The sequence below is a fragment of the Panthera uncia genome, chromosome B1 (genome assembly GCF_023721935.1).
Source record: "Panthera uncia isolate 11264 chromosome B1, Puncia_PCG_1.0, whole genome shotgun sequence".
Taxonomy (NCBI): domain Eukaryota; kingdom Metazoa; phylum Chordata; class Mammalia; order Carnivora; family Felidae; genus Panthera; species Panthera uncia.
The window spans coordinates 13,352,395-13,374,284 of record NC_064811.1 but is presented as its reverse complement, the minus strand read 5'-3'; the positions used below and the strand labels follow the sequence as shown (position 1 = coordinate 13,374,284).

The 21,890-nt window shown below is 36.1% G+C and overlaps 2 protein-coding genes across 6 annotated transcripts in view; one reads left to right on the top strand and one right to left on the bottom strand.

The window, feature by feature from the left end:
* Positions 1-5,324, top strand: part of LCORL (ligand dependent nuclear receptor corepressor like) — a 166,939-nt gene extending 161,615 nt beyond the window's left edge. For 3 of the 5 annotated variants that reach the window (XM_049630356.1, XM_049630362.1, XM_049630357.1), the window contains one exon: positions 5,026-5,132. In XM_049630356.1, the coding sequence (XP_049486313.1) occupies positions 5,026-5,039 (14 nt within the window). In that variant the 3' untranslated portion in view covers positions 5,040-5,132. Of the gene's footprint in view, positions 1-5,025 lie in introns of all 5 variants that reach the window. The other 2 variants (XM_049630360.1, XM_049630358.1) reach the window with 2 other exon arrangements.
* Positions 5,325-6,342: 1,018 nt separating this feature from the next.
* The window catches only part of NCAPG (non-SMC condensin I complex subunit G), a 46,686-nt gene continuing 31,138 nt past the window's right edge, over positions 6,343-21,890 (bottom strand). The window contains exons 15-21 of the mRNA XM_049630366.1: positions 14,645-14,826; positions 14,205-14,379; positions 11,335-11,496; positions 10,728-10,866; positions 10,248-10,334; positions 8,755-8,824; positions 6,343-7,821 (exon numbers count right to left, since the gene is read on the bottom strand). Of these exons, the coding sequence (XP_049486323.1) occupies positions 7,698-7,821; positions 8,755-8,824; positions 10,248-10,334; positions 10,728-10,866; positions 11,335-11,496; positions 14,205-14,379; positions 14,645-14,826 (939 nt within the window). The 3' untranslated portion in view covers positions 6,343-7,697. The remainder of the gene's footprint in view (positions 7,822-8,754; positions 8,825-10,247; positions 10,335-10,727; positions 10,867-11,334; positions 11,497-14,204; positions 14,380-14,644; positions 14,827-21,890) is intronic.

Here is a 21,890-nt window from a genome sequence, read left to right as displayed (position 1 = left end):
ACTTCATAAAGGTTCTCTGATCTAGTTTTGCACATTTAGCAACCCTACTGATTTGGATAGATTTGAGGAGAATCAGGCTCAGGGTATAGCTAGAATAGCTATTCAGTAAATTTTTACTGACTTAACATTAGATGACATCATTTCCAGAGGAAATAAACCAGTCACTCAGAATTTGGAGTTAAATGAGTTCAAATTCAGTAGTTTCATGTACATTATAGTAACTGTTCTAATTCCAAATTCCAAATCGTATACCAGAATTCAGTTTATCCATGCATACAGCTGACTTTTCTCCCTTTGAGAAGATTAACTTGGTTCTTGAAACCCTTAACCTAAAGAATACTCTTTTGGTAGCTATCAAAAAACATGTCTATGCCCTAACATATTTTCTTTTACCTTGAGAAATTGAAAGATGTAATAGCTCCTTATTTAGTTAAATATGAGGAAACTTGATGCTCTAAATATATCTTTCTAGATACAGTTATGGCTGTAGGCCTTCAGGATGTCTTTCTGTCTGAAATCTGTAGACCAAACACATCTATAGACCAAACAATGCATTAAGTATTTTGAAGAAATAGATAAATGGGTATTAACATGAAGGCAGAATCACGACAGAATTGCAACCCAAGAGTTCGTATGCAGGATAGAGGGAGGGATACATCCTAGACTCTGAACTTGCACTTACTAGTTGAGTGACTTTGATATGTCATTTTACTTCTTTGAGCCTCAATGGTGGTTGTTAGAACTGAATAAAATATTGTCAGGGAGGTTTTTAGCATAGTGCCTGGCATGTAGCAACTGCTCTAGAAATGATATTTTCAGACCTGTCCTGATCACACTAAAATTTGTTTCCTGTGATTTGGCTAGTTCACATTAAGGTTTATTGTGTGTGTGACAGAAATGAACTATCCCATATCTCTAGTAATAAGTAAAACAAGTTTGAGTTATTAGAGCTAGATATATGTTAAAAATTCTTTTTGTTAGAATTATCAGTAATCATTAATTTAAATGTTTATTTTGAGAGAAAGGGAGAGAGCGCAAGCACGAGCTGGGGGAGGGGCTGAGAGGGAGAATCCCAAGCGGGCTCCGCACCCAGTGCAGAGCCCAACATGAGGCTCATCTCACAAACTGCGATCATGACCTGAGCTGAAATCAAGAGTCAGATGCTCAACTGACTGAGCCACCCAGGCGCCCCCGTCATCATTAATTTAAATCACACATTATGACTGTTTGGATTTCCATGACCCACCAGAGATTTTCATCTTTTATACTTCCCAAATGCACATATTCTTATAAACCTCCATTCAGATGCTGGAGAGAGGCTCTATCTAGGGTGGATGAAATTACCCAAGTATTGAAAATAGGCTTAGATGTCTAGATGATCATTTCAGGTGCCCCTTCTTTGTCCTCATTCCCTCCTCACCTACCATCTGTCTAGATTGCTAGTTTGATAGAAGCCTTACTTAGGGTGAGTATCTCTCTTCCAGTTTTGTCCCCCATTCACCAAAATACAGTGTTAAACTAAACCTTTGCATTTGTCTATAGCTCCATATGATTTTTAAATCATGTTAAATGGTATTCATTAGATCATCAGGAATGTAAAGGTAAGTAGGAAGATGTCGTTTAATTTTTTTTTAACATGAGGAAAAGGAGACTGAATGAAGCTGTTACTTGTCCGACATCATAAGGCTGATTATTAATATTCCCAGAATTGGAACCCAGGTCTTTATGTTCCTTTTCCCAGTTCTTTACTTGCAAGAGTACCGCTGAATACACTACACCATTGCTAAGCTTCCAATAGAATCCTGGATGTGGATATATAAAGCCACTTGATACGATGATTTAAATGCTGCTGCTTCGAATTTTGAACCATATATGTAAGACAGAGAAGCCATGAAATAAGACTGATAAATCTGATGATCTAAAATTTAGAATGGATTCATGACAAAACCACCATAAGCAGATATAAACAACTAATGAACAAGGCAGGATGGGGAGGGAAGTGGGAGTGTAAATCACATAGAACAAAACACTGATCTTAACTAAATATCAAATGGGCAAATGGCAAAGAACACAGAGAAGGAAAAACAAGTGGCTTCTAAATATGAAAATAAGCCAAACCTTCCTCATAAGAGAAGTGCAAATTAAACAACGGCATACCATTTTTAACCTAGTTTTTTTTTTTTTTACAAAGATCCATAACTTTTATTATACATTATTGATAAGAAAATGAGGGAAGAAAGACATTTTCATACATTGTTGGTCAGAGTGTAAATGGCATGTTGTCTACAAAGGATAATTTGGTAATCTCTATCCAAAATCTTTAAAGCACCTTTGACTCCGTTTATCCTACTCCTAGACATCAACCCCATAGATACAGTTGAATACATAGACATACAAGAATATTCGATTTTCCTGTTCAAAACCTAAAGAAAAAAAGCTTAAAAAGTACATCAAGAAAATTTGAGGGGCACCTGGCTGGCTCAGTCAGTAGAGCATGTGACTCGACCTCGGGGTCATGAGTTCAAGCCCCACATTGGGTGTAGAGATTATTTTAAAAAAGAAAAAGTTGAGGAACATGTATTAATCTTTCACTTGGTACAAATGTATATGATTGTCCCATAACCTCCTGACATTAAACCTAACAAGTCCAATTTTTTAACTTACAAATATGAAGGAATATTTGTTAAAAAATTCCTCTAGGTTGCAAATTCCCTGAAAGCATGCACTGTGTCCACCTCCCCATCTTCGTGCCTCACAAGTGCTTTCTAGTGGATACTCAATGTAGAATAATTTGGTATAGAAGATAGAATTGAAAAGTGCTTTGGTTATAACTGAAGATGCAGGTTCTTATATTAGTCTGAATGCATCTGGTTAGAACACTCCAAAAAAGAGCAGTTTATTTTTCTATTTTCCTATACCTTAGTTTCCCCATTTTAAAAATGAGTTATCTAGAAAGGTCCCTTCTAGCTCTTATTATTCTAATGCCTCTGTTTCTGGCCCTTGAAAATAGCTATGTTTTTCTACTCAGTACTCTGTAGATAGGTAGTGCCTAAAGTTTGCACACCACTTTTCTTTTTTTTAATGTTTATTTACTTTTGAGAGAGAGCACGAGTGGAGGGCGAGGCAGAGAGGGAGACACAGAATCCGAAGCAGGCTCCAGGCTCAGAGCTGTCAGCACGGAGCCTGACGCGGGCTGAAACTCACAACCTGAGATCATGACCTGAGCCGAAGTTGGACACTTAACCGACTGAGCCAACCAAGGGGCCCCTGCACTCCACCTTTTTTTTTTTTTTTTTTCTTCACACCACCTAGTTTTAAGTGGGTATTTATGAATTAAGTATGTCAGTGTATCTATTGGTACTAACGTATAGTTCTTGAACTGGTATTTTCTTCCCATGATGTGTATACTTTTGTGTACTCCTGGAGTTCGTGTACCCAAATTTCGAGTATACTCTCTAGAAAAGTAAATTAATGTTAAAAGTATTAAAAAGAACAATAATGTAGTTATTAAAGTATTCTGATGAATAGCAAAGAGCAAAAATTGTTTTTGTCACCATGATTTGTTGCTTTGTGCCATCATTTTCTTCTTCTGGCAATGATACTTGATATACTTATTCACCAAGCTGTCTTAGTATAATTGTATTTTTATAGCTTGCCCTAGAGTTTCTCGGAGGCATACATACACATACTACAAATATGAAGACTGGCAGTCCTTGTAAGATGGAAAAACATTACTGCTTTATCTGAGTTTTGCTGCCTTGAAAAACAAAAATATCTTGAGGTCCATGAGGCTAATAGTAACCAGTGCAAATGTTTTCAAAAACCAGTCAGGATTTCTGCTATGAATGAGAGTATTGTTTTTTTTATCTCTTTGTCATATATCAGGCCATGATTTAAGTACATTATTTATTCACCTCTATGTTCTTTCGGTTTTTTTAAAGTGATTTTCTATATGATGAGTAACCTTTTAGGCTACTTGTAGTTTGTCATTCTGTTTCATAAACTTGAAACTATGTTATTTGGTGGAACCGGGAGTCCATTTGCCTGAAGAGAGCTCAGTGGCAACATGACAACTGTTAAAATATAACAGGTTAAATCTCTCTGGTTTACTGAACAGCAAATGAGTAGGTTGTTGAGGTTGCAAGGAGAAATCAGGAAAAAGTCACTGATGTCTGGCAGTGGCTGCCACTTAAAACAAGTCACTTAAATACTGCACAGCAGTTTCCTCTTTACTAATAGGAAGAATCATGGACCTGTGGTTGGAGAAAGCTTGGGAATGATGTAGTCCAACTAATAGCTAATGTATAACAAGCTATGACATAGTTTATAAACATGAGGATCTACATCTGAAAAAGTGAATGGGCTATCAATATTTTTAAGATGTGGGTTTACATGTCCATTATATGTGGACTAGCTACCCTTTGGACTCTCAAGTTTCTATGTTTCTAAAGATTCTCTTTAGAGAGCCAGTAGACAAGAATAAGGGAAAGAGAAAGGACTATACCAATTTGGTGACTGTAACTTGAGGCGTATCTGTACTTGAGTCTGAGACTCACTTTTATCATTTATCATGAGAAGTATACCAACATTGCTTGGTTTGCTATGAAATTTATGAGATAATCCATGCGAGTGTCTCTAGAACACAGTAGGCTTTCAAAGGTTAATTCCTTCTTGTCTCAAAGTGGCTCTGATCCTGGTAAGTTAAAGGACAAATGAAAAGGGCTGAATCCTACCAAGTTCAGTACGTTAAATGTCCAGAGTATGCTGATGGAATCCATATATGCAGTGGTTTTTGTCCAGTGCTATCTGGGTGACCTTTTAAATACCTGGCTAACATAGGTAAAGTATTCAATTCAGTAAGGAGGCCAGAGGTAAGGAACACAACAAAACTCTGTACTTTCAGAATAAAATGCCCTAATTCTAATGTCTGGAGGTCCAAACAATAAGATGATTGAATTTCTTTTACAAGGTCGATAATTTATTTGAAATTAAAGAACTAAAATGCTTTACACTTTTTTTTTCCAGCATGCTACAAATGAAAACTGATGAGAAACTGAATTTGTCCGATGGGAATACAGCAAGTTGCCCTTTGAGCCCCATTAAGATGTGCCTTAATCGTCCCATTGAATGGAATCTGAATTTGACAGCAGCATCTCTAGCGAGCTGTACAGTTCATAACCAAAATCTCAAAAGTGAAGAGAAATAGATTACAGTTCTTCTTGCACTATCCTCATTTTGTACATCAGTATTCCTTCTGCATTTATCAATTGATCTTGAAATATTTCTAGTCCTGTGATGTCTTTATATTAAATCATTAGCATTAATCATTTTGATTATATTCTTTGTATGTTTTTTTATGTTTTACACCGGACCATTGTGGAATTTTGCAGTACAGATGGATTTTGATGTTTCTCTTTTTAATGGTATTTTGTGAATTTTTTATGCCCTAAGTTTAAATACATAATTGTTCCCGGTTTTATTTCTGTGCACAAAGTTTTAATATATAACGCATTATGTGATTTAGAAGGCTAGTATTGTAAAGAGTTGTGATGATGACCTGACCCAGGATATAATAGGTGGATACCAACTACCTCGAAGCAAACTGGTAAAAGGCAAAGGTATCTCTTAGAAGTATATTATCTCCTTCAGAGTTATATATGTATAGAAAAGTTGATCATAGTTTATCATCAAGTAGCATGTTTCCATTCATAGGAGAATTTGAGCTGATCAGTTCTTTCTCTTGTACTTTTAAACCTATAAAATCTGTGGGCTGTAAGATGAATGGCACAATTGCATGTTTACTCGTTAGCAAAGCTGTGCCTCTTACAGACAAGAATACTATTTGGTGTAAGTTACCAGTTTCGAATGAAAAATGGTAAATGGATTTACATCTATTGATTTTACTGTATTTTAGCCATTTAAGTGTAAAATGTCTTTTAAAATCAGGATAATATTCCTTACCTTTAACTATAATTGTGCAAAAGCATAGCTTCAGCAGTGGCTTATGTGATTGTGTCTAAAACTTGAATAGTAAGAATCCTAAAGGTTTGGTGCTTACATTTATTTTTCCCCATGCCAGAGGAAAAAAGCTTTGGTATGGTGGTCCGTGTAAGTATGTAAGAACATGGCTCCTTCCCTTTGGATAGCCTGGCTGTAGGGTAAATGGGATTTAGTTTATGGTGTTTCTAAAGACTTTTCCTTCTAGCACATTCTGTGTACACTTTATGTCCTTATTTCTCCCTTTACCCCACCCACAAAAATTATTTTTAAAGTGACAGGGATTTAACAAAAGAAGACTTACATAAGGAATTTGAAGCACAGAAAGACACAGAGCCAACAGAATGAAAAACAATCATCTATTTTTTATTGTTTTATATCACCACCATATCTGCCTTTTCCTTTTGCTTAATAAGCATTCTTACTTTGTAACTTTCAGACTCCTTTTATATTTCTGAGTTTTATAAAGCACATATATATGTATGTAATATAGCAATTTGGTTCTAAAAAGCACAACGATCTTAATTTAGATCTTACAACATCACCTAAAAAAAAAATGGCCTCTAGTGAATAAACCTTAAAAAGCACAATCATTATTAGTACAGATCCAATGTTTGTTAGGACATTTCTGTTCTGGATAATAAAGAGAAAAGGTAAGTACCAGAGAGAGAAGAACGTGCATCTTGCTGGGTGTTGCAGCAGGAAGCAGGGCTCAGTTCACACGCTAGAAGTTCCCCAAGTCAGGCAAGTGCCAGTTTGAGAAGAAAAGTGAAATGGACAGTGACAGAACAAGTGCTCATAAACTAGTATGTAAAGGATTTCCTGTCACACTTTTCTCACTAGCATTCTCTTTTATTATCCACAATATTATTTTGTTATGCCAAAAACACAGAAAGCAACTCCAGCATTAATATGTGTAAGGGGGGGGCGGGGCACCCAGTTGGCTCAGTTGGTAGAGCCGGTGACTCTTGATTTTGGGGTCAAGTTCAAGCCCCACACTGGGTATAGGGATTACTTATATATACATATACATGTATGTGAACAGCTCCCTAACCCAAGAAACACCATCACAACCATAAGCAAACGAGGGCTCTCAGATACAAATATTTTACGAAGAGAAATTACCCATTCAGGTAGCATTACCAAAATATTTTTAGTGTAAGAATCACAAAACAAAATTATCAAAATAACTTTGACTTAGATGCTGGGTACTTTAAGTTCATTGTACTGTTCCTCCCTTAAGGTAAGCTCCTTTCTAGCCAGTTTGTGGTACTTCATTTGCCCTTGAGATGTCCCTTTTTAATGTGTTCTGAAGTGTTTTCATTGATGTTGCATGGGCCACACCTAAATCAAAGCTTCGTAAATGCAAGCTACTAGCTAGTTACACTGAAAAGCTGTCCATAATGCCATACTAAACATGAGAGTTCATAAGCATCCCCTGGAAACCTACTGAAGCAGCAGGTTCCTAGGTCCACCTTAGATCCTGATTAAATCCACGTGACCGATGCAGGTGTCCGTGGAGCACACTGACAGGCGCTGTCCTGATGCTTCAGTACAGGCAAAGTAATGAATCGCACAGCACAAATTGCTACATGAGGCATTTTCTAATTTTGATACAAGAGTAACTGTATTAGAGCAGAGAACTGAACATAATTTTAAAGGACATGGTCAAAAGGACTTCACCTCCATCATCTCTTCTCCTAACTTGTATCTTCATTGAGAAACTGTGCAAGGTTAACTTTACTTTTTTCTAGTGCTGCTGTTTTGGCTCGTCTTGGTAATCTCCTCTTCATTTCTGATTCTGGCTCTGGAACTTCAGGGTCACTAAATAGATGTTGAAAATACACCAATTTAAATACAAGCTTTAAACCCTCAAGTTTATTTATCAATAAAGCTCTTTGCTTCTGTCATTTTATCAGTGTGTAATTGATATCCTGATTTCACTAGGTTTAAAACTAAAGCCAAAAAGACTAACTGGCTATCCTGCCAAGTAAATCATGGGAAACCTAGGTAATTGCTTTTTATATCTATATAGAACCTTGTGTTATAAAGAAAAAACCAAATTTTGTAATGAAGCGTGTGATTTAACAGGAACAACTGCCCAAAAGAATTCTGGAGGACAACACAAAGTGAAAAAAAAATTTAAGTTCTCTTAATTCAGGCAATAAATTCTTAAAACACTCTGGAAATAGCAAGTTTCCTGAAAACATTTTAAATTTAGTCAAAATTTAACCTAAAGTTCTATACTAACAGTATACACATTACAGTTTTACCAATGAATAGATGAATTCAAGAGAACTTTCAGCTTCCAACAGTGGCTTAATTTGCAGAATCTAAAAGTAAACACTATACCACAAATATATGCAATTTACAATGATAGGAATAATCCTGCTATGTCAAGAACCCAAATCTAAATCCTAAGAGTTTGCTAATTCAGTATCAGAGGAGTCATACATCCAATCACATAATCAGAAGTATACATGGAAATATAAATTGAAAGGATGTATTAAAGATGACCACCTAGGACTAGGAGCCATCCCAGTAGGAAAAGCACACAGCCATGGGAGGTCAAATGCCCTTGATAATGGAATTTGAGATTTGAGATATACATCTCCAAGACCTCGCTATTTACAGTTTCCACTGAGTATTGTGTTACACACTGAGCTTTTCACAGTGGAAGGAAACTACATTTTTTTTTCTTTTTCTAGACCAAAAAAAAAAAAAGGCCTCTACATTTTCTAGATGTGCGTGGCATACCTTTCAGAGTCAACCTGAGCAGTATGGTGTCTCCTGTTCATCCTAGCTGAAGCTGTCACTTTTCTCTGTCCTTAAAGAAAGTATGTAATTCATTATTAAAATTTATTACCATTTCTGGGCTACTCAAATCCTTTCTTTTCCCTCTACAACACATTTCCTCCTAGATTCCAGCCATTTATTCATTTTTTTGGTAAGCTTGGATAATAGGCAAGGGAAAATATGGAAATCAAATTATAAGGAGGCAAATTTTAAATATATTTGAGAGAAAGAAGAATGTGAAAAATAAGCTATATAAACAGAAGTACTTCTATTACGGCTATAGCCTAAGACATATGGAGAAACATGAATATTAAGATTAGAAAAGTAGGGTAAGCCCAGAAAGGCTTAAGCCCATAACAGGTCCGAAAGAAAGAGAATTTAGTGGCTTGTAAAATATTCAGACGTATACATGGCCAATTCAAATACGTGTTCTAAAACATTTTTCAGTGTAAAAACTAGACCTTTTAACAATATGCTGAAGATTGCAAAAATTCCACTTGCTAGAAATTTGTAAGGTTAAGAAGACAAAGCTTATTAGCCTGTGATGCTCCTCAATTATAAGAATCTGATCACTCAGTATGAGTATTTGGTTGAAATTTATACACCCTATTTATTCATGTTTTTCTCCAAAACCTTACATATTTGCTTATAATACAGCTAGCCCCGAGAAAACATCCAACAATATGGGACTACTTTGGAACAACACCCAACAATAAGCATTTAAATAACTGATTGGCTACAAAAATATTATGGCCAGATTCCATTTAGAAAAAAAATTAAATCTGCATAGGAAAGGGTCTCAAAATTGTTTTGTTTTTTTTTTTTTAAGAATTCAAATAATGGTTGGTTCATGGGTGGGATTATTAGTGTTCTTTATATTAGTTTGCTGCATGTATTTTCTGATTCTTCTGTAATAAGCATGAACTGCTTTTGTAATAATAATAAAATAATAAAAAGATCTTGAATTTCAGATTTTTTTCCAAGTGATCCCTTGATAGTCAACATTTACTTTATTCCAACAAAGCCCCTATTGTTGGATATTCCTTGGGAAATAAATTATGTTGAGAAATTATGAAATAAAATGGGAAAAAGGAAAACAGAAGCCCTATAGGGAAAAAAGGACAAAACTACTTAACATATAAGGATAGAATACAAACAACTGCTACCATAAAATCATCAATGATCATTTGATAAAAAAAATTTTAATTTAACACAAATAGTCCTTTACAATATGATACACCGCATCCTATCTCTTTCAGTCAAAAGCACTTGGAGCAACACTGATATAATCTTTCAGACATGGAGCAAAACCTAATATCCACTGAGAGAACTGAAAATAAAGTTAAGGATATCTGAGACATTTAAAAATCTTTATCAATAAGGAAACTTGCAAAATGAGTATTTCATTGGAAAACAAAATTGCAAAGTTTTATTATACTCAATCCATACACTACCTCTGTTAGTCTTCTGCTGAGTGGATTTTGATGCTCCAGTTGCTTTTACATCCCTGAGAGGGGTTCTATATGCTTCTTTACGATTTTCTAGTAAAGGAAATAATACAACAATGTAAATCTTAAAAAGCTTAATTAATTACTTTAAATGGTCTTTCCAAATCAATTTTTCATAAAACAGAAATGACAACCAGTACAATTAATAGCTACTGAAAATGAAAAGTATCATAAACCAGTTTCAAAAAGAATGTGAATACCGTAAAGCAAACAAAACCCCTAAGATAGTACACAGTCATGTGGTGAAAAATGTACACATTAAAAAAACAAAGTAGAATAAACACTTATCAGTAATTTGTTTTCCAGGGGAATTAGAAAATTTTTTCTTTCGTTTCTGAAATCGAACCACATGCTAGAGGAGAAAAAATGTGCTTCAGTAAAGACGAAAAGGAGAGAATATAAATACACAGGTTAGTATGTTATTACCATCTTCAATTTGAAAACCAGTCATATTCATGTTGGCATCCTGTGCTGCTACCACTTGGTCACCATACTCTTTATTTCCTTTTTCTAACTGAATCTTGATTTTCTCCAGAGCTCTCAGACATGTCCTATCTTTTACTTCCTATAATAGAAAACATTATTAACACTTTTTTTAATACAGCATTTCCTAATCTCTCAAAAAGCTACATACTGTTATTCAGTAGTTTAAAAACATGTTAGGGACGCCTGGGTGGCTCAGTCAGTTAAGCGTCTGACTTTGGCTCAGGTCATGATCTCACAGTTCATGGGTTCAAGTCCCATGTCACGCTCCTTGCAGACAGCTTGGAGCCTGGGGCCTGCTTCAGATTCTGTGTCTCCCTCTCTCTCTGCCCCTCCCCCAGCTCATACTCCCTCCCTCTCCTTCTCTCTCTCAAAAATAAATAACCATTAAAAAAAATTTTTTTTAATTCTATTAAATTTATGAAGGAAACATTTACTTCAAATGAGCAGACACAGTTTGCCAACGTATGTATAATTTAATACAAGCACATAAAGTCTACTTTGATAAAAAAAATTTATGCACATTAAGAGTAATTAGAAACTACTTTACCTCCAGCATCTCATTCAACAGAAACAAAAGATCTTGAGCAAGATTGCTACTGAGTTCTAAAGAACTCAAGGCTTTCGTATAGACCCGAATTTCTGGTGAACATGGACATGTTAAGATCTCATTGCAAATTTTTATAGCCAAATTGTCATGAACTGTTAAGGCCTAGAAGATCAAGAGAAAAAGCTTTGTAAATGCAAAATGGTATCATTACAATATAGTTCCCTACACATCTAACAAGCATTTCCAACTAATTATCTTGCCATAATCCCAAATGCAAAATTTCTAAAACCAAATTTAACATATTCCTTGCAAACTGAACTGCCCCTCGCCCCTTTTTCTAGAAGATGCTGTGGTACAGGATCGAGATCTGCCCCCTTCACAACTAAAGCATTCATCCTCCAGCTACTATGAGTTCTGGAGGCTAAAAGTTCCCACGTGCAGAACTGATCCAGGCTGAAGACAGTGGGGCCCTGCCACATTCTTAGTTCACATTCAGTGGCTGGAAGATGTACGGGTACAACAGCTCAGCCTTGTCTCAATTCTGGACAACTCAAAGGACTATCCCAGTTCTAGAACTACCTATGGGATGAGTTGGGACTTTCAGACTTCATGACAGTTCAACTTCTTTCTCTCCCCCAACCTACTTCCCTCACTTTCACATTAAAAGATGTCAACACCTTCTTCGAGGTCTTCTGTAACCCATACTGGGTTATCTGGGACTCCATCTTCCTTGCCTCTCCAAGCTCTTTCTTCATGGCTTTTATACCCATAATCTTCTTCCATCTCAGCTTCTATTCTTTTTACTTTCTATTACTACTATTACTCTTTTTCTGTAAGCTTTTATCTCTTAATTATACAGATTTCCAACTACTCTCTTTGATAATACTCTATTCTTCTCACCAATTCACCTTATGTAACAATACTGACCACCAACTTCATCTTTCTATTAGGTAACTTTCATCCCATTAAGCCTTTTAATAATATACCCTGCGTTGTTACGGCAAATACAGCCAACTCCAAATTCCCTACCTTAATGTTCTGCCTTCAACAGGGCCATTCTGGTCCTTAGGCAGAATGATTCTTCCCTAGTTCTCCTGTAGGACTTGCACAACCAGCTTCATTTAATCACTTCTACCAAAAGTCTTTTTCTCTCTACCCAAACCACTCCCCAAATCCCAACAAGACTTCACTGAATTTTACTAGTAATGCTGTACTTATCACTCCTAAAACATGAACCCTGCCTTCTAAAGTCGTAAAGGACTTAGAGCTCTATCACCACCCTGATTATATTTTGCCTTAACATTCATTGTAATCTTCTTTCCAATCACTTGTAACATAATGACTTGAAAGCGGTATGCAAACACTAAATATCAAAATAAAAAAGCAATACTTTCAACTTAATTAGTTGGCATCTGAAATCATTAATAACACGTTAATTTTCAACATGATGACAAGTTTGATTAAATGACTTATTCAAGGAGTGGGACACCTGGGTGGTTCAGTCAGTTAAGCATCTGACTCTTGGTTTCAGCTCAGGTCATGATCTCACAGTTTGTGAGAGCCCCACATCGGGCTCTGCACTGATGGCATCGAGCCTGCTTGGGATTCTCTCTCTTTCTCTCTTTCTCTCTCCCCCTCCTCTGCTCACACTCTATCTGTCTCAAAATAAATAAAACAAAAATTTTAAAAATAATATTAAAGGATTAAAAACCCAGCTTAAGTTTAAACTATGGGACAGTTTGCAGTTCAATTATCTTCTCTGAATTAAAAACAAAAATAAGGGAGCCTGCGTGGCTCAGTTGAGCATCTGACTCTTGATTTCAGCTAGGGTCATGATTCCAGGGTCATGGCATCATGGCCCACATCAGGCTTGGGATTCTCTCTCCTTCTGCCCCTCTCCCCCATTCATACTTTCTCTAAAAAAAAAAAAAAAAAAAAAAGAAAATGAAAATAAAAATTTAAATAAGCTTGAGGTAACCTTCATTCTTTGAATTCTTCCTTGTCTGAGAAACAGATAAGATAATGTTTGAAGACTCGATCTGAGTCCTAGATAAACAGGACATTTTCAGAATGTTTAAAAGCCAGCACTATAGTAGTCAGGAGGGGGTAGTGAGAGAGATGAAATTTTGGCAAATTCTTTTCAGGAGCAAAATATTAGCACTTATTACTTCTATCTTTATAGGATTATGACTATTCCCGAAAGGTCTTTTTTTCTTCAGTTTTTTTTATAAGTTTATTTATTCATTTTGAGAGAGACAGAGAGAATGAATGGGGGAGGGCGAAAAGAGAGGGAGAGAATCCCAAGCAGGCTCCTCACTGTCAGTGTGGAGCCTGATGTAGTAATAATCTCAAACTATCTCAATATAATCAAAATTATCTCAAATAATCTCAAACTCATGAAACAGGAGATCATGACCTGAGCTGAAACCAAGAGTTGGATGCTTATTAACCCACTGAACCACCCAGGGCACCCCAGCAAAAGGTCTTTTTCTTCCTTTGTGTTATGTGCCACCATATAGACCAGAAATCTCTAGAGGCACCTGGGCGGCTCAGCTGGTTAAGCATCTGCCTTCAGCTCGAGTCATGATCTCATGGTTCGTGGGTTCAAGCCCCACATCAGGTTCTGTGCTGAGAGCTCAGAGCCTGGAGCCTGCTTCAGATTCTGTGTTTCCTTCTTTGCCCCTCCCCTGCTCATTCTCTGCCTCTAAAAAATAAATAAATGCTAAAAAAAAAAAAAAAGAAAAGAAATCTCAAGATCAAAATGTGGCTTCTATTTCAAAGAACATAAAAGAAAAGATTATTTTACCAAAACAACAGTGACCTGCATGATAGTTATCATCCTTACCATCCATAGGCCAACTTTCACCCACCTGATAATCTTGTGAATTTTTGGCCTGAGGATTTAATCCACTTGGTCTTGTCAAATCTACAAGTAACTCAGCAACATTAGTGATATCTATTTCAGCTAAGGGAGAAGATGCAGGGGCACTGGCCAGTGTTTGCAAAGTTGGAAGAAAGGCTTCTTCAAAACATTCTTGATTAGTCCTATTGAAAAATAATTCGGAAGTATGTTGGCAAAGAAAAGGCATGTGATCCTCAAAAAAAAAAAAATGTATAAAATTCACCCCATTAAGATACAGTATATTTTCATCTAGGAAACAAATAATTGAGGTAAATAAAATCTAAGTAAGTTATCCTCATTTTCATCACTAACCACTGAAGAAAAACAAAATTATATTACAGATATGACTCATGGGGAGCCTGAATTTAACTTCAAGTCAGATTCTGATTTATCCGTTTAACTAAATACCTGCTCGCATAAGCAAACATGGGGAAGAACACGCCCAGGCAATGTCGAAGTCGAACATCCTCTTCAGTCACAGGATTGTACCATAACAAGATAAGGCGAGAAAGAATCCTGCTGCTGACCAAAAGCCCTGAGAACATCAGCTTGGCTAATCCTTCTGCAGCTCCTGTTCTGAGTTCAGACACCTAATAAAAATGACTTTTATTAAAAGAAATATTTTTATTTGTATCTCCTTTTTAAGCCTTACATAATGTAGCCTGTCCTACAATATTTTTCTATGAATTATCAAAAAATCACTCATACTATGTATTTGTTAAAGACACAGAAAAAGATTTTGTATCTTCCTTTTAGGTCAAGGCTATGCGACAAATTATTAGTCTAGCTAAGAAAACTTCAATTCCCTTAAAATTCTTTGGAAGAACCAAAAGGTCTTTTAAACACTGTGAAACCAAAAGTCAAAACGTTATGTATTACATGCTTATCATGATGTAGTATCTAGAAAACACTCACTAATGATCCCTGCCATCAGAGGAAGGTGGCCTGTAAATGGAAGCTCAGAGGTAGGAGTGGCACTGTGTCGGAATGAAGGGGAAATGTGAACAGAAGCTGTACTGGTAGAAAAAGACATTTCTAGAAAGAGTAACCAAAACACTCTTAAGACAAGGAAATGGAAAAGATATAGAGATATTCAAATGGAGGTACAGGCATAAAAGAGGGATAACAAAAAATACTAATTATTGAGACTGAATGAAGTCGAGCCTTTGACACTTCCCAGAGGCATGATCCTGTGCATATGAACTTTGCACTCCACTTTTTTCATATAAAAAGAGGATAATAAAATTACAGTTACAAGGACAAAGAAATACTACAAATAAAACTCTTCATAAGTACTAGCCACATAGTAAATCCTCAACAAATATCAGTTATTATTTATTATCACTGATGAACAGTAAGGTTTGCTCAGTGAGCACATTACAGAGATCTTAAAACTCAGGTGAAAAAACTCAACCGCCCTGAGGAAGGATATGGAACCACTGAAGGTTTTTGAAACGATGGAGAAATAAGATTTAAATGAGGTTTCAAGAAAATCATCTTTAGATTATAATCTACGAATGTAAAACAAATCTAAACTAGGGAGAATTAAAAAGAAAAAAATGGAACGAGCAAATATAAGAACTATTTCAAAAAAAACTCAAAAGTAAGATTTAGAGGTCAATAAGATTAATAAGTGCTAAGGCACTAGCATGTGCTTTCCACACACTAACTCATTTAGGGCTCACAACCTGAAAGGGCAGAGACTTTGTTCCACACAGCACCGTACTCTCCAGAACATACAGTGACTAGCACATTACTAACCCTCAAGTATTTGTTGACTTATTTAAAGAACCATCCACTGAATAGATATCATTATCCCCACTTTACAGATGAGGAAAAAGACCAGAGACCATAAACACCTTATTGAAGATTTACACATATGCAACCAGAACACAAATCTACAAGTCTACAACTCCAAAGGCTGCATGCATGCTCCCCATCTTTTTAAAATGTTAAACTACGGGGTTGCCTGGGTAGCTCAGTTGGTTAAAGATCCAACTCTTAGTTTCGGCTCAGGTTGATCTCATGGTTCGTGAGAAGCCCTGCATCGGGCTCTGCACTGACCACACCGACACTGCTTGGGATTCTCTCTCTCTGCCCCTCTCCCTCACTCACGCTGTCTCTCTCTCCCTGAAAAATAAATAAATAAAATGTTAAACTATGACATAGCTTCCTCATAGCAACTGTAATCCATCTGAAGTTCAATGTCAGAATTTTGAAATGGGACAGAACTTTATGTCTTTAAAAGACTTTTAAATGTTAAAAGATTCTTATTATGGACCAGAGGACAATGAAGTAAATCCAGAATTTTTTTTAGTGTTGATGACAAAAATAAAGTCAAAATCACAGAATCAAGTTTATCCAGAAAGAGATTAAGGTGCCAGTACTATTTTAAAAAAAAACAAAAAAAAAGATTAATTCCTTCATTGTCACACTATTGAATATTGTTCAATAGTTTTCCTACCAATGCAATGTCAGCAAGCCCACAGCACTGGATATTTGCCAACAGGAAATCAGTATGTCACTTGAGTATTAACTCAAAATTTAAAAAGCCAACATCAGCCTTTTGATTGGTGAATTTAATTTACTTACACTTAAATTACTGACAAGGACTGACAACTGCCATTTTGCAATCAAAATGTATTTAGTCAAAAACTTTTAACAAAGGGTAATAAATTGATATTAAAAAGGTTAATTCATCAAAAAAGAGGAAAAAAAAAAGAGAATTAGAAGTATAGACATAACAAATAACAGAGCCTCCAAATACATAAGCAAGCACTGACAGAAATGCAGAAAGGAATAGCTCAACAGTAATAATTAAAGAGCTTTCTGTAATGGACAGAACACCCGGACAGATCAACAGGGAAACAGAGGGCTCAAACAACACTACAGATCAACCAGACCTACCACACACGTATTCACTCCACCTTACTATAGCGGAATGTATTTTCTTCTCAAGTGCACATGGACTATCCTCATGGACAGACACCATGTTAGGCCAAAACAACTCTAAATAAATTTAAAAGAATGAAAACATTGAAATTTCTTCTCAAACCACAACAGAATACACCTAGAAAGCAGTAACAGAAGGAAACTGTAAAATTCACAAACGTGCCAACAATACACTCTTTTCACACACCAATGATCAAAGAAGACATCAAAAGGGAATTTAGAAAATACTTAGAGATGAACTAAAATGAAAATACAAAAAACTAAACCTTACGAAGTGCAACAAAAGCAGTGCACACACAGGGCCATTTATAGCAGTAAATGCTTACACTAAAAAAAAAAAAAGAAAGAAAGAAAGAAAGGAGCCACCTGGGTGGCTGAGTCAGTTAAGTGTCTGACTTTTGATTTTGGCTCAGGTCATGATCTCACGGATCACGGGTTAGAGTCTGGTGTCAGGCTCTGTGAAGACAGAATCTGTTTGGGATTCTCTTTTTCCCCCTCTCTCTGCCCCTCACCCACTCGCACACGAAAGCACGTGCACGCGCACTCTCTCTCAAAATAAAAAACTTAAAAAAAAAAAAAAAAGAAGATGCAAACCACTGAAATCAGAAATAAAAGCAGGAACGTTACAGCTGACCTTATACTAATAAAAAGAATTATAAGAAAATACTATGCACTGACCACCAAAATATTAAAAAACTTAGATGAAATGGACAATTTCCTAAAATTTACTCAGTAAAAAACAAGATCCAAATAGCCCTCTAATAATACCCAGAGTAAATAATTCATAGAAACCTCCCCAAGAGAAAAGTCCAACACTAGATGTCTTTACAGGTAAATCCCCACCAAGCAGTTAAAGAAGAATTAACACCAATCTTCTCACAGTCTTCCAAGAAATACAAGAGGAGCAAACAATTCCCAACTCAATAAATGAAGTCAGTATTACCCTAACACCAAAGCCTGGCAAAGACAATGCAAGACAGCTACAGTCCAATTTCCCTTATGAATACAGACACAAAAACATTCAACAAAATGCTACCAAACAAACAACATATTAAAAAGATTATACACCGGGGCGCCTGGGTGGCTCAGTCGGTTAAGCGTCCGACTTCGGCTCAGGTCATGATCTCGTGGTCTGTGAGTTCAAGCCCCGCATCGGGCTCTGTGCTGACAGCTCAGAGCCTGGAGCCTGCTTCGGATTCTGTGTCTCCCTCTCTCTCTGACCCTCCCCCGTTCATGCTCTGTCTCTGACTCAAAAATAAATAAACATTAAAAAAAATAAAATAAAATAAAATAAAAGATTATACACCATAACCAAGTGGGATTTTTCCCAAGAATACAAGGGTCATTCAACAGAAGAAAATCAAGCAATGTAATATATATATCAATAAAGGAACAAAAACCCACATGAGCATCTCAACTGATGTAGAAACATGCTTTCATGATAAAAACAAAACAAAGAAAAAAAAGAGTAGAAAGAAACTCTCAAAATGATAAAGATCATTTATGATGAATCCACATCATACTCAATAAAGACTGAAGAAGTTCCCCTAACATCAGAGACAAAACAAAGATGCTTGTTTTCATTTTTGTTTTGCTTTTAGAGAGAGGGAGTAGGTGAAGGAGGTAGAGGGAGAGAAAGAGAGAATCTTAAGCATGCTGCACACTCAGCAAGGAGTCCAACATGAGGCTCAGTCCCATTACACTGGGATCATGACCTGAGCCGAAATCAAAAGTCAGATGCTCAACTGACTGAGCCACCCAGAAACCCCAAAAGATGCTTGTTTTAACCCCTGCTGCTTGCTCCACAGTGTACTGGAGGTTCCAGTTAGAACAATCAGGCAAAGAAAGAAGTGCGAGATGCAGGAGAGAAGAATCAAAGGAAAACACTTCAAAAGAGAAGGGCTGAAGAAGGTGCAAGGCCTTAGGACAAGTTTACAAAGCCTCAGCTAGGCTTGTAATGAATGCCTAGAGCCATTAATATTGTCCAGGGCTGGATCCTCCTTCACACCTGACCCTTCCTAGTGTTATAGAAACCAATTAACTCGTAATTCAACCTTGAAAAGCTAAACCATTAGATTGATTAACACACTTGCTTAGCTGACTTTATGCACATAGTCTTTAGCAATTATCCTAATAAAAAGAAGCTTCATTCTGGAGGGGCCTCATTCCGACTTGAGTATGTGGATGTTCACTTAACTGCACTCTGTTTGCAGACTCATCATTTGCGACTCCAGCCATACTCCCTGCAACAGAAAGGAAAAAAGGAAAACGGGAAAAGGAAAGAAAGGAAAGAAAGGAAAGAAAGGAAAGAAAGAAAAGAAAAGAAAAGAAAAGAAAAGAAAAGAAAAGAAAAGAAAGAAGGAAGAGAAATAAAAGACATATGAACTGGAGAGGGAAGAACTGAAACAATGTCTCTTCACAGATGACATGATCCTATACAGAGAAAATCCCAAAGAATTCACACACAAAAAAACTACAGGAGTTTAATACGTAAATGGAGTAAAGTTGGAAACCAAATCAAATAAACACAAAAAAACCCAATTGAGTTTCTATACAAAATCAATGAGCCATCCAAAAAGCAAATTAAGAAAACAATACCATTTACAATAGCATGCAAATACATAAGAATAAATTTAACCAAGAAAATTAAAGAGTTATACCTTGAAAACTACAAACCACTCTGAAAGTAATTAAATTTCTGAAAGAAATTAAAGATGACCTAAATAAATGGAAAGACATCCAAGTTTATGGACTGTAAGATTTTAACATTATTAAGATAGCATTACTATCCAGTGCAATCTACATATTCAATGCAAGCCCTATCAAAATTCTAGTGGACTTTTTTGCAGAAATGGAAAAACTAATCCTCAAATTCATAAAGAACTGCAAAGGACCCGAAATAGCCAAACAATACTGAACATAATGAACAAAGTTGGAGGACTCAACTCCCCAATTTCAAAACTTATTATGAAGTTAAACCAATTAAAACAGTCTGGTATTGGCAAAGGACACACACAGGGAATGGAATATAATTGAGAGTCCAGAAATAAACTCACACACCTAGGTCAGCTGATTCTCCACAAAGGTGCCAAAACAATTCAGTGGGAAAAGAAGAGTCTCTTCAACTAACACAAACTGCATGTCCACAAGCAAAACAATGAAACTAGACTTCTACCTAAAACCATGTGGAAATATTATTTGAAAATGCATCACAGGCCTAAATATAAAAAGCTAAAAAAGTAAAACTCTTAGAAGAAAATACAGAAACAAATCTCCATGACTTGGATTTAGCAATATATTCTTAGATATGACATCAAAAAACACATAATAAAAGGAAAAAATACATAAATTAGTCTATCAAAATTAAAAATGTTTTCTATATCTAAGGACATTAAGAAAGTGAAAAGATAATGTATATGGAGAAAATATTTGCATATCATATATTTGTTAAGGATCTACTACTCAGAATATATGAAGAAACTCAAAAAGCACAACCCAACTTAAAACTGGGAAAAGGATTTGAAGACATTTTTCCAAACAAGACATACAAATAGGTAACAAGCACATAAAGATACTCATTAGGGGCGCCTGGGTGGCGCAGTCGGTTAAGCGTCCGACTTCAGCCAGGTCACGATCTCGCGGTCCGTGAGTTCGAGCCCCGAGTCAGGCTCTGGGCTGATGGCTCGGAGCCTGGAGCCTGTTTCCGATCCTGTGTCTCCCTCTCTCTCTGCCCCTCCCCCGTTCATGCTCTGTCTCTCTCTGTCCCAAAAATAAGTAAAAAACATTGAAAAAAAAAATTAAAAAAAAAAAAAAAAGATACTCATTAATCATTAGGGAAATGCGATTCAAAACCATTTGAGGTATCTTTTTAATCTACTAAAATGGTTAAAAAAAAAAACTTTACTGGAAAATATTAAGTGTTGATATGAATGTGGAAAAACTGAAATCATTTAACGATGTTGATAAAAATGTAAAATGGTTTGGCTGCTGTGAAACCGTTTGGCAGGTCCTCAAAAAGTTAAAGAAATTATCACATGAAACCATAAAACTCCTAGAAGAAAACATAAGAGGTAAGCTCCCTGACATAAATCTTGGTGATTTTTTGGATTTGACAACAAAAGCAAAGACAACATAAGCAAAATAAACAAGCTGGACTACATCAAACTGGAAAGCTCTACAAAGCAGCGGAAACCATTAACAAAATGAAAAGGCAACCTCAAAATGCAAGAAAATATTTGCAAACTATGTATTTGATAAGGGATTAATATTCAAAATATATAAGGAACTCCTATAACTCAATAGCAAAAAACCACCAAAGAATCCAATTAAAATACAAATCAAAACTACAATGAGAAAGCACCTCACACCTGAAAGCACCTCACACCTGACAGAATGGCTAAAATCAACAACACAAGAAACAGGTGTTGGCAAGGATGTGGAGAAAGGGGAACCCTCTTACACTGTTGGTGGGAATGCAAACTGCTGTAGCCACTCTGGAAAACAGTCTGGAGGTTCCTTAAAAAGTTAAAAATAGAATTACCCTGCAATCCAGCAATTGCACTACTAGGTATTTATCCAAGAAATACAAAAATACTAATTCAAAGAGATACATGCAACCCGATGTTTACAGCAACATTATCAACAATACAAATTATGGAAACAGTCCAAGTGTCCATTGACTGATGAATGGATAAAGAAGAGG